Source organism: Thermobia domestica, chromosome 13, assembly GCF_964235325.1.
Source record: "Thermobia domestica chromosome 13, izTheDome1.hap1.1, whole genome shotgun sequence".
Classification (NCBI taxonomy): Eukaryota; Metazoa; Arthropoda; class Insecta; order Zygentoma; family Lepismatidae; genus Thermobia; species Thermobia domestica.
Genome location: NC_137466.1, coordinates 11,945,004 through 11,958,283, shown reverse-complemented (window position 1 = coordinate 11,958,283; position 13,280 = coordinate 11,945,004). Strand labels below are relative to the sequence as shown.

Below are 13,280 nucleotides of genomic sequence, written 5' to 3'. Positions count from 1 at the left end.
TTATTAGAAGTCAGACAGAGAGTACGTTGAAGTAAAATACATTTTTTGCGCTTACAATATTTTCAAAACTTCTCTTCCAAGATGGAAAAGGTATGCCTAATATGAAAATGTTTCATTGTATATCTGATAATTGTTTAGTGAATGCTCATTATAATTGCCCATATTGTACAAACTGAATATACCCATATTATAGGTAATGACACTGTTTATTAATTTTCACACTGCAGTTAGAATGTAATTAGGCAGCTCCATTCTTTGCTGTGTAGTGATAATGCAATATCTGCAGATTACCATAAATGAGCTGCCTTTTGTATACAAAAGCTTAAAGTTCACGAATTCCTTATATCCAGGATAATGACATTTACAAACAACAAAATGTGAAAATCAAAAGACGACAATTATTCACCTTTGTTTTTTTCCAAAATATCACAAAATAACAGCCCCACCGTGTTGCAAATTTCTATCCAGCTTTCAACCGATATACAAAATATCAAGAAATTCTGTTTTAGATTAATTTTGGTATGAGTAACACTCTAAAAACCTTAGTTCTGATTACATTATCGAACTGTCCATAATACCCACAATTACCCTTGTAATATAATAATAATTGTTTTCTAGATATTATTTTGCGTTTTTCAGTAACAGCTTAATTGATGAAACGTTTTAATTTCAGATTTGAAACATATTTTGTTATGAGAAAAGAAAGCGCGACTACACTGCCTACTTCACTCTCAGTTTTACTTTTGTTCGTAGTGTTTCGTGAATCTGCGATGGAAACTGAAACTCCACACTCAGAGAGAGGTAAGATTAATTTTATTATTTGATCTAACCACTTGAGATTTTAATCTGTTCTTAAGAGTTATAGTGACATCAATACAATATCTTACTATTGTGCATCAACGCAAAGATCTTTTTTTTATACTGAACTCTATTTTCTTTTTCTTGATCATCATTTCTTTTAATTTCTGTGTCATTACCTTTGGTAATCTCCACAAATTAAGTCTAACAATTCTGATCTTCAGAATCATATAGTTTCAACTATACCTAGGTATATTTATCAGTAAAAGCGATATAAGTAGCACTAAAAATTTACACTAAATGTGTTATAGTCTGCATTATAAAGATGCCCATTGCTTTGTTCGGATTACCAAACGATGTTGCTGTTGGAAGCAATGAGATGATAAAAAATATACAAACCCAATAGCATAAAATTGCCACTTTGTGAAGTTTAAAAAAATGTTCGTGTACATTAAAAATGCAGTAATTTATTCTAATAATATTATAATAATTAATTACAAGTAATAAGTATTCAGAAAAAATGTTCGAACCTACTAATTTTGCATAGTAGGTAACGTAAGCGAGGATTGCAGTGTAAGGTGGTATGCCTAACTCCTATTCCTCTATTGCCTTATTATAACCTGTGTCTTTCCTCAAGTACTAAACTCCAGAGCTGCCAACCGCACGATAGTTATGATTTTATAATTCCTTATTGCGTTCAAATGTATAGTAGGCCTATACGACAAGGGGTTGCATAGATTTCTATTATCGTACTCAAATATACACTTTATCTATCTTCTGCACGAAGGAAATCTGATATATTTGAAAATGTGTCCTGTAGAAGTTCGTTGATTGGTTAAAATGTTTAACATTTAAGCATAATCGTATGTTATTCTTTTGTATGTTAAAGTGGGTCAAAATTTATCCTTTTCCTTTGTTTCCATACACGTAGTTTTAGGCACATTTTTGAATTCCAAACTAGGCCTCGAATATTATCATCTTTCACCCAGTCAGAACGGATGAATGAAGAAATAGTGGTCTGTGGTTCATAAAATCACAAAATAATGAAATTTAGTCCATTATTGTTATCAGTAATAACTATATATCGGTTATTAATATTAAAACACAGAGTTAAAGTAATATGGAGAAACTGAAAGAATATGTCAGGTATTCTTTGTGATAAAAATGTGTCGAGATGAAAGGAAGGGCCCCTATAATCGCAGTGGGACCTGCAATCCAATACGCAACAGGAACTTCTTGAATCAAGAAGACACCAGAAAAGGAATTAGACATCGTCTACACGAAAATTTTCAGATGGGATGTTGTGTTACCAGGTTGGTTAAGATCAGAAACGAAACAATAAAAGATGATAAGAGAAGTAAAAAGAGAAAATTAAAGTGTTATGATAATGTTATGAAAAGAAATTAACATAAGTGCTAGCGAGTTTGCTCTTTTTCCAACATTGATATTTTGAGATACAAACAATATATTTGGTAATATTTATTTGAAGAAATGCATGCAATTGTTGACTAAATTACTTAGAACATTTCTTATTGCTGCTATAGTGCTGCCAAAATGTCTTGATCTATGGCAACAATGCGAACTAAAGCTCACACTATCGACAAACCCACGCGTTGAGCCAATAAGGGTTCCGCTGTTGCTAGCCGAGAGAGCTTTCGTGAAGGGGAGTGGAATTCCTTCAGCTGATAGCAGCGCTTGAAGCAGAAGACAAGGTGTCAAGTCAATGTGGTATATCTATAGCTTGTCAATCTCTCTTGGCTGAGGTCGGGCTTCGAAATCATCGAAACTACTGGCCCTGAGTAGCAGTAAAAACCTCGTGTAACTCATTGCTGCTCTTACCATTGGAATTCTTGTTCCGTCACATGCCCACAGTGATCTTACATCATCATGTGCTCCCTTCTTTGTGGCAATCAAATAAAGAAGTCCAAATAAAGCCATTAATTCCGCTCTTAATGTTGTTGTACAGACGCGTTCTCCGTCAAAACTTGTTTGTAATTTGTCCAAACTCTTGTTGGTACATTTTACAATTTCCTCAATCAAAGCTATATCGATAAATTTAAAAAAAAAACATCAATTTCTTCAGAGATAGACTTAGCAGTAAGTTTCGGACCTGGCATATTTTTCACAATGTTTTTACACTATGTCTTTGCGGATGCTACCAGTTACTTGTTCCATTTCGTATTTCTGTCTTTCCCAATGAAACAATCTTCACTATTTTCACTGTAACTGTAACTCACATCCATATGGTTTGCAGCTGAGTCTGCATCTACACTATTTTCATCTACTTCACCAACGCTATCATGATCAATATCATCTTCATTCACTTTTTCATTACTTAAATCCGCATCACTTTCAGCAGCCACTAATTTTCGATACTTAACATCAGATTCATCATCAATATTGTCTGGCCACTTCTGCCTCTCACTCGTGGCGGGACATTTTCAAGAAGCGAGACATTGCTTAGAAAATCAAAACTTCGCTCATAAATCGTAATTATCATATTAACAATAGCGCGTTGGAAAATTTCAAACTCCATAAAAATATATAGTTGCTACTTTTATCGCGGAACTACTCGCGCGTTTGAAAAAAGCAAACACAGACGAAACCATTTCCTCAACCTGTGCTGGAATGTGCTACGATTCCAACAGGTCAGCTTTGAGGTAGAACAGGAAGAGGAACCACTTGAGGAATAGCAGTGGGGGGTGACTCCGATAATGCGACCGTTTGTAAAAAAACATTAGTTTTTATTGACCTGTTTGCTTTTTTCCAACAGCGCGAGTGACAAAAAGTTAAAATTCTCTCATAACCTGGGAGAAGGAAAAACGGAAGTGGAAGACAAAAGAGGAAAAAGGAGATCTAATAATGGAGTTAGAGCAAGACACGATTGTAATTGCAGTGGAGTTGTAGTTTGTATAAATATGGTTGGTCTATTCTTTAGAAAAATGTATAAATTAAATGTCATCGCCAATTACACTGTAAGCTACGAAGATGCAGAATTACGCTCACGGTGGATCATACCGACCATGATATCGTGACGTTAGTAACTGTATTCATCGTAAACAGTATTCCTCTAGCTAATGTAAGTACGTGCAGTGTATGCTATGGTGGACATTCGCCGCGCTGCACCGAAAGTCACTTGACTTAGCGTCCGAGGCGACATCTAGTTGAACGAGACAAACATGAACCCCGTCTGTGATGAAACAACGTCTGCTGTTAATCCGTTCGTGTGTGGTGTTACCGATTTCGTAGTGCGTCACGTTACTAGTAGTTTCAAAGAATTAGTCATATAGAAATTTATTTAAGTGGATGAACTTCCTAAGGGATGATTATAAAGGGATGTTCTTACATTTTGTCCATGTAATATAAGTCATGATATTTTTGGAATTGTTTATTCACATACAGAATTACTTTGTGGTCTAAGCAGCGATTTTAGGACTTTGCCCTCCTGAGATATTACGGCCCGAAAATGGCATCAAAGTCATAAACTTCCACTTTTGGACCCTCATAAAACTACGGTGCCAGTAGTATCATAGCTGGTGATATTTCTACAGACTCTTTACAAGAAATAGTATTCAGTACAAAACTCATGAACCCGCCACTTTATGCATTCCAACAGTGTAATTTTTTGTACTTTCTCTGTTGAATTAATGTATTGGTTTGCGACCCTGAATACTTACTTAGAAGCAAGAATATATATTCTCCCTAAGCAAGAATATATATTTTCCCTGTATTTCAGTCTCTCCTCTAAACATTCGTTTTGGTTTGGTGTTCGTCTAATTCTTACGTTCTGAGCAACTGTAGTTTTTGTATAGTCTTTCAAATGCAAAAATTGCCACTCCACCGACGACAACAATGGCCGCCATTTAAGAACACTTGTACATACGGCAACGTGAATAGTGCTATACCTTCTCATACACAAGGTTAATCAAACTACTTTTAAAAAAAGTTCGCAAATGGTCGAGCAACCACTTTCATAATTTTTGGATCTCTTCAGATGGATTGACCTTTCTGCAGCTTCTATGACGTCATTAGTGTGTCTAAATTCAGTTTCTTTTAGATATATCTGAAGTTTGGGGAAAAGATAAAAGTTTAGGTGGGAGAGATCTTGAAAATAGGGGGTATAGTCAACTATATTGAACTTTAGTTTACACAGTTTGTGTATTGCGATGGCTGCTTTGTGGCAAGGATTAGTGTCTTGCAACAAGATCGGGTGTTTGGACAGTTTTCCTCACCTCCTTCCCTTCAATGCTGCATGTAATTTTTCCAGTATGTTCACACATCTTTCAGCATTCAATGTAGTACCTTCTTCCAGGTATTCGGTCAGTATTACCCCTTAAGAATCCTCAAAAATAACACCCATCACATTCAAAGTGGTTTTTCTCTGCAACATTTTTTTTTTTTTTTTTAATTTTTGGTCTCGATGACTTTTCTTGCATTTTTTGGCTCTATGCCACAACTGCATAGACTGAGTTTTGGTCTGTGTATCATACAAATATAATTGCGTTTCAACAACGGTAACAATGGCTTAAACAAAGTTAAAAGCACTCACTGAAAAATGGTGCAACATACTCTATGCACAGTCCTGTCTTGTCCGTTTCTGATCAACTGTGCGTAGTTTTTCGCACCCATTTTCCCGACAATTTTTTGATACCAAGTTCTCAATGCACGATGTAATGCATACGCTCTACACTGATCTTAAGATCTCTGCAGTATGACAAACCAGTTCGCCTGTCCCGTGCACACGATTTACAGTTTCCATGGTCATTACTGCTTTGTGTTCTCCACACCTCTCTTCATCTTCGGTGTTCCTCCTGTCTCCCCTAATCTCTGGTACTCACGATTTCACTGTGCTATATGAAGGATAGTGATTATCCATTGCATGTATCAATTCATAAAAATCCTTTTCTCCTATAATTTTTGGTGACAGGTGATTGATGATTATTCTCTTCTCACATATAGTAAAAGTTACAATGTGCTCCAACATGGTCACCTGAAATCTGCAACAAAGAGAACTATTTCAAATACGTTTACGATTCTTGTAAAACATTCTCAAAAATATAGCTGCATAACATACTATAAGTATTTTGAAATAGGAGTTCATTTACTGTGTTAGGCCGGAAACTTATGTAACCCCTCGTAAATAATCATTTAAATTCAGAGCTTTTTCTTTCAGATAGTTGCTAATTCTAATAGGATTATACTTTTCTTTTACGACAAAGATGATTTCAAGAACGAAATAATGATTATTCCTACTAAGAAATGAAAATTCCTATATTTTTTTTCTTTTTGCTATCTTCATGACAGATTGTGATACATTTAAGAAACTTAACAACACAAAGTACTCGATAAGATAAACAATTTTGTAGACTGGGTGCATTCGTGCGTACGTAAACGATCAACAATATGTTTGTACCTTGATGCTATAAGGTTATTAATGTTCTTTTCTTTTCACACTTAATTTTTCGCTTTGTATTGTTATCATTTTTGTCACGTACATGTCACTCTTGGGTAACTAAACATTCAACACAATTGTTGAAAAAATGTCATCATCTACTTCGTTTGGAAGATACAATATTCTACGGAACTAAACTCACTTTGGTGGAACTCCAAATATTTCTCCTATCTTCAACAATCGTATTTTTTATTTACCTTACTTGTTCAAAAATACTTACGTTCTTGAGTAGGATATAGTAGAAAGTAAGGAATACTGAGATATTCTTTTTTAATGATGTGACAGTAAAATAAAAAATTAGTAAGGTAACTATCAATATTCAAGTAATGTGAAATTAATTTTAATTTATTTGTATATTGAACAATATCGAAATTGATAAAGTAATAACTCTTTTCTTTAGGATATTTTTTCTTGTAGTTGAAATAACGTAAAGTAATTAGAAACTAAATTATGTATGTATGACCGTAACATTCAGCAGTTACAAGACTGCTTTGATAATAGACTGTATTGAAATTAATAATGCTGAAAACTGAAGCAAGATAAATTGGAAAGAAGAGGCTATCTTCTGAGAAAACATACGAATTAAAAGTTTATTTTATTTCGTCCATTTCTAATAAATGGTGTAATTTGTTTAAAAAGAGATTATCAAGATTACAATTTAATTGAAGAAATGAAATTAGTTGTCATTTATCTGATCTCAGGGTTCTAGTCTTGTACAATGCGTGAATAATCAGTTTCAAGGAACACTTAAACATAGTTTCGTTTATTGGCTAAACGGGAAAAAAGCATTGACGCATTCTGTAATTGAAAATTAACAGTCAATTCCTTTTGTTTCAATATCAGAATATGGTACTTTATATCGACTTCAAATGATTCGAAATGAGCTACCACATCCTCTGTGTCTGCATCAGTGTACAGTAAGGGACACTTCTGGATGGTAGTACCCTATGGAGATTCACGGCAAATGTGTTCCACCAGTTATGTCCATGAAGTTAGCAGGCCACCTATGGCAGGCCAGAACTTCAACTTCACAGATCGTTAGTGCTTCGTTAGTGCTCGTTAGTGCCGCAAACCCCATCGTTAGTGCTACAAAAATAACGCCGCAATTTTAATAGTTACTATTGGCCTGCTAACTTCATGCCAGCAGGCCAACATATCAGAATCACACCATAAGTGAAATAGCCGGTTTCAGCATCGTTAGTGCTCGTTAATGCTGTAAACAATAACGTTAGTGCTTCTATATATACAGTTTTTAGGGTAACAAAATGGGTCAGTTTTATGAAGCTAGCATGAACTTAGCAGGCCACCTATGGCAGGCCAGAATTTCAACTTCACAGATCGGTAGTGCTTCGTTAGTGCTCGTTAGTGCCGCAAACCCCATCGTTAGTGCTACAAAAATAACGCCGCAATTTTCACCAGTCACTATTGGCCTGCTAACTTCATGCCAATGAACTTTGCAGTCAACATATGGCAGGAAACAACTGGGATTTTACACATCGTTAGTGCTCCTTTAGTGCTCGTTAGTCCCGCAAACCCCATCGTTAGTGCTACAAAAATAACGCCACAATTTTAATAGTTACTATTGGCCTGCTAACTTCATGCCAGCAGGCCAACATATCAGAATCACACCATAAGTGAAATAGCCGGTTTCAGCATCGTTAGTGCTCGTTAGTGCTGTAAACAATAACGTTAGTGCTTCTATATATACAGTTTTTAGGGTAACAAAATGGGTCAGTTTTATGAAGCTAGTATGAACTTAGCAGGCCACCTATGGCAGGGCAGAATTTCAACTTCACAGATCGTTAGTGCTTCGTTAGTGCTCGTTAGTGCCGCAAACCCCATCGTTAGTGCTACAAAAATAACGCCGCAATTTTCACCAGTCACTATTGGCCTGCTAACTTCATGCCAATGAACTTTGCAGGCCACATATGGCAGGACACAACTGGGATTTTACACATCGTTAGTGCTTTGTTAGTGCTCGTTAGTGCCGCAAACCCAATCGTTAGTGCTACAAAAATAACGTCTGAATTTTAATAGTTACTATTGGCCTGCTAACTTTATGCCAGCAGGCCAACATATCAGAATCACACCATAAGTATAATAGCCGGTTTCAGCATCGTTAGTGCTCGTTAGTGCTATAAACAATAACGTTAGTGCTTTTATATATACAGTTTTTAGGGTAACAAAATGGGTCAGTTTTATGAAGCTAGTATGAACTTAGCAGGCCACCTATGGCAGGCCAGAATTTCAACTTCACAGATCGTTAGTGCTTCGTTAGTGCTCGTTAGTGCCGCAAACCCAATCGTAAGTGCTACAAAAATAACGTATGAATTTTAATAGTTACTATTGGCCTGCTAACTTTATGCCACCAGGACAACATATCAAAATAACACCATAAATGAAATTGCCGGTTCAAGCTTCGTTAGTGCTCGTTAGTGCTAGAAATATTAATGTTAGTGCTTCTATATATATAGTTTTAGGGTAACAAAATGGGTCCGTTTTATGAAGCTAGCGTGAACTTAGCAGGTCACTTATGGCAGGACAGAATTACAATTTTACAGATCGTTAGTGCTTCGTTAATGCTCGTTAGTGCCGCAAACAATATCGTTAGTGCTACAAAAATAACGCCTGAATTTTCAGCAGTCACTATTGAGCTGCTAATTTTATGCCAATGAAGTTGGCAGGCCACATATGGCAGGCGACTACTAGGATTTTACACATCGTTAGTGCTTCGTTAGCGCACGTTAGTGCTCCAAACTCCATCGTTAGTGCTACAAAAATAACGCCTGAATTTTCAACAGTTACTATTGGCGTGCTAACTTTATGTCAATGAACTTGGCAGGCCACATATGGCAGGCTACAACTGTGATTTCACATATCGTTAGTGCTTCGTTAGTGCTCGTTAGCACCGGAAACTCCATCGTTAGTGCTACGAAAATAAGTCTGAATTATGATATAATAGATACTATTGGCCTGCTAATTTCATGCCAGCAGGACAACATATCAAAATAACACCATAAATGAAATTGCCGGTTCGAGCTTCGTTAGTGCTCGTTAGTGCTAGAAATATTAATGTTAGTGCTTCTATATATATAGTTTTAGGGTAACAAAATGGGTCAGTTTTATGAAGCTAGCATGAACTTAGCAGGCCACCTATAGCAGGCCAGAATTTCAACTTCACAGATCTTTAGTGCTTCGTTAGTGCTCGTTAGTGCCGCAAACCCCATCGTTAGTGCTACAAAAATAACGCCGCAATTTTCTCCAGTCACTATTGGCCTGCTAACTTCATGCCAATGAACTTCGCAGGCCACATATGGCAGGCCACAACTTGGATTTTACACATCGTTAGTGCTTCGTTAGTGCTCGTTAGTGCTGCAGACCCCATCGTTAGTGCTACACAAATAACGTCTCAATTTTAATTGTTACTATTTGCTGTTAACTTCATTCTGAAGAACTTGGGATACTACCTATGGCAGGCCACAATTTCGATTTTGCACATAGTTAGTGCTTCTTTATTTCCCGTTAGGCACGCAAACCCCATAGTTAGTGCTACAAAAACAACGTCTCAATTTTTAACAGTCACTATTGGCCTGCTAATTTTATGCGAACAGGCCAACATATCAAAATCACTCCATAAATAAGTGGACGGTTGGAACAGCGTTAGTGCTTGTTAGTGCTATAAACATTAATGTTAGTGCTTCTATATGTACAGTTATTGTTTAAAAAATGGACCCGTTTCATGAAGCTGACAAGCCACCACCATTTAACCTCACATATAAATTGAGACGTTATTTCTCTAGCACTAACGATGGGGTCTGCAGCACTAACCAGCACTAACGAAGCACTAACAATGTGTGAAATGACAGTTGTGGCCTGCCATATGTGGCCTGCCAAGTTCATTGGCATGAAGTTAGCATGACAATACTTAATTTTAAAAATTGAAACGTTATTTTTCTGGCACTAATGATGGGGTTTGCGGCACTAACGGGCACTAACGAAGCATTTACGATGTGTAAAATCCAAATCGTGGTCTGCTATATGTGGCATGCCAGCTTCATAAAACGGACTCATTTTACTACTCAAAAAACTGAATACATACAAGCACTAACGTTAATGCTCTAAAGCACTAACGAGCACTAACGGCGCTCGAAGCGGCCACTTCATTTATGGGGTGATTTTGATATGGTAGCATACTGGCATGAAATTAGCAGGCCAATAGTAACTATTATATCATAATTGAGACTTATTTTCGTAGCACTAACGATGGAGTTTCCGGCTCTAACGAGCACTAACGAAGCACTAACAATGTGTGAAATCCTAGGTGTGGCCTGCCAAGTTCATTGGCATGAAGTTAGCTGGCCAATAGTCACTGGTGAAAATTCAGGCGTTATTTTTGTAGCACTAACGATGGGGTTTGGAGAACTAACGAGCACTAACGAAGCACTAACGATCTGTGAAATTGTAATTCTGTACTGCCACAAGTGGCCTGCTAAGTTCACGCTAGCTTCATAAAACGGACCCATATAGAAGCACTAATGTTAATATTTATAGCACTAACGAGCAATAACAAAGCTCGAACTGGCAATTTCACTTATTGTGTGATTTTGATATCTTGGCCTGATGGCATAAAGTTAGCAGGCCAATATTAACTATTAAAATTGCGGCGTTATTTTTGTAGCACTAACGATGGGGTTTGCGGCACTAACGAGCACTAACAAAGCACTAACTACTTGTGAAATCCTAGTTTTGGCCTGCCACATGTGGCATGCCAAGTTCATTGGCCTAAAATTAGCCGGCCAATAGTGACTGGTGAAAATTCAGGCGTTATTTTTGTAGCACTAACGATAGGGTTCGCGGCACTAAGGAGCACTAACGAAGCACTAACGATCTGTGAAGTTGAAATTCTTGCCTGCCATCGGTGGCCTGCTAAGTTCATGCTAGCTTCATAAAACTGATCCATTTTGTTGCCCTAAAAACTGTATATATAGAAGCACTACCGTTAATGTTTACAGCACTAACGATGCTGAAACCGGCTACTTCACTTATGGTGTGATTCTGATATATTGGTCTGCTAGCATGAAGTTAGCAGGCCAATACTAACTATTAAAATTGCGGCGATATTTTTGTAGCACTAACGATGGAGTTTGTGGCACTAACGAGCACTAACGGAGCACTAACGATGTGTAAAATCCTAGTTGTGTCCTGCCATATGTGGCCTGCTAAGTTCATGCTAGCTTCATAAAACTGACCCATTTTGTTACCCTAAAAACTGTATATATAGAAGCACTAACATTATTGTTTACAGCACTAACGAGCACTAACGATACTGAAACCGGCTATTTCACTTATGGTGTGATTCTGATATGTTGGCCTGCTAGCATGAAGTTAGCACGCCAATAGTAACTATTAAAATTCAGACGTTATTTTTGTAGCACTAACGATGGGGTTTGCGGCACTAACAAGCACTAACGGAGCACTAACGATGTGTAAAATCCTAGTTGTGTCCTGCCATATGTGGCCTGCAAAGTTCATTGGCATGAAGTTAGCAGGCCAATAGTGACTGGTGAAAATTGCGGCGTTATTTTTGTAGCACTAACGATGGGGTTTGCGGCACTAACGAGCACTAACGAAGCACTACCGATCTGTGAAGTTGAAATTCTGGCCTGCCATAGGTGGCCTGCTAAGTTCATGCTAGCTTCATAAAACTGACCCATTTTGTTACCCTAAAAACTGTATATATAGAAGCACTAACGTTATTGTTTACAGCACTAACAAGCACTAACGATGCTGAAACCTGCTATTTCACTTATGGTGTGATTCTGATATGTTGGCCTGCTGGCATGAAGTTAGCACGCCAATAGTAACTATTAAAATTGTGGCGTTATTTTTGTAGCACTAACGATGGGGTTTGCGGCACTAACAAGCACTAACGGAGCACTAACGATGTGTAAAATCCTAGTTGTGTCCTGCCATATGTGGCCTGCAAAGTTCATTGGCATGAAGTTAGCAGGCCAATAGTGACTGGTGAAAATTGCGGCGTTATTTTTGTAGCACTAACGATGGGGTTTGCGGCACTAACGAGCACTAACGAAGCACTACCGATCTGTGAAGTTGAAATTCTGGCCTGCCATAGGTGGCCTGCTAAGTTCATGCTAGCTTCATAAAACTGACCCATTTTGTTACCCTAAAAACTGTATATATAGAAGCACTAACGTTATTGTTTACAGCAGTAACAAGCACTAACGATGCTGAAACCTGCTATTTCACTTACGGTGTGATTCTGATATGTTGGCCTACTGGCATGAAGTTAGCACGCCAATAGTAACTATTAAAATTGTGGCGTTATTTTTGTAGCACTAACGATGGGGTTTGCGGCACTAATGAGCACTAACGGAGCACTAACGATGTGTAAAATCCCAGTTGTTTCCTGCCATATGTGGACTGCAAAGTTCATTATCATGAAGTTAGCTGGAAAATAGTGACTGGTGAATATTGCGGCGTTATTTTTGTAGCACTAACGATGGGGTTTGCGGCACTAACGAGCACTAACGAAGCACTAACGATCTGTGTAGTTGAAATTCTGGCCTGCCATAGGTGGCCTGCTAAGTTCATACTAGCTTCATAAAACTGACCCATTTTGTTACCCTAAAAACTGTATATATAGAAGCACTAAAGTTATTGTTTACAGCACTAACGAGGACTAACGATGCTGAAACCGGCTATTTCACTTATGGTGTGATTCTGATATGTTGGCCTGCTGGCATGAAGTTAGCAGGCCAATAGTAACTATTAAAATTGCGGCGTTATTTTTGTAGCACTAACGATGGGGTTTGGGGCACTAACGAGCACTAACGAAGCACTAACGAACTGTGAAGTTGAAGTTCTGGCCTGCCATAGGTGGCCTGCTAACTTCATGGACATCCACCAGTTCAGTCCGAAGAATTTACCGACAAGTATTGCAACCGAATTAGCTTTAAAGGAAGGTGGGTGGCATAATCACCAGGCAGTGAAAATTCCCATACATTTGGAC

At 37.6% G+C, this 13,280-nt stretch overlaps 1 protein-coding gene across 1 annotated transcript in view; it reads left to right on the top strand.

Moving 5' to 3' along the window:
- Positions 1 to 13,280, top strand: part of LOC145667496 (inactive pancreatic lipase-related protein 1-like) — a 189,379-nt gene that overhangs the window by 20,120 nt on the left and 155,979 nt on the right. The window contains exon 2 of the mRNA XM_081734972.1: positions 674 to 801. Coding sequence (XP_081591098.1) covers positions 693 to 801 — 109 coding nt within the window. The 5' untranslated portion in view covers positions 674 to 692. The remainder of the gene's footprint in view (positions 1 to 673; positions 802 to 13,280) is intronic.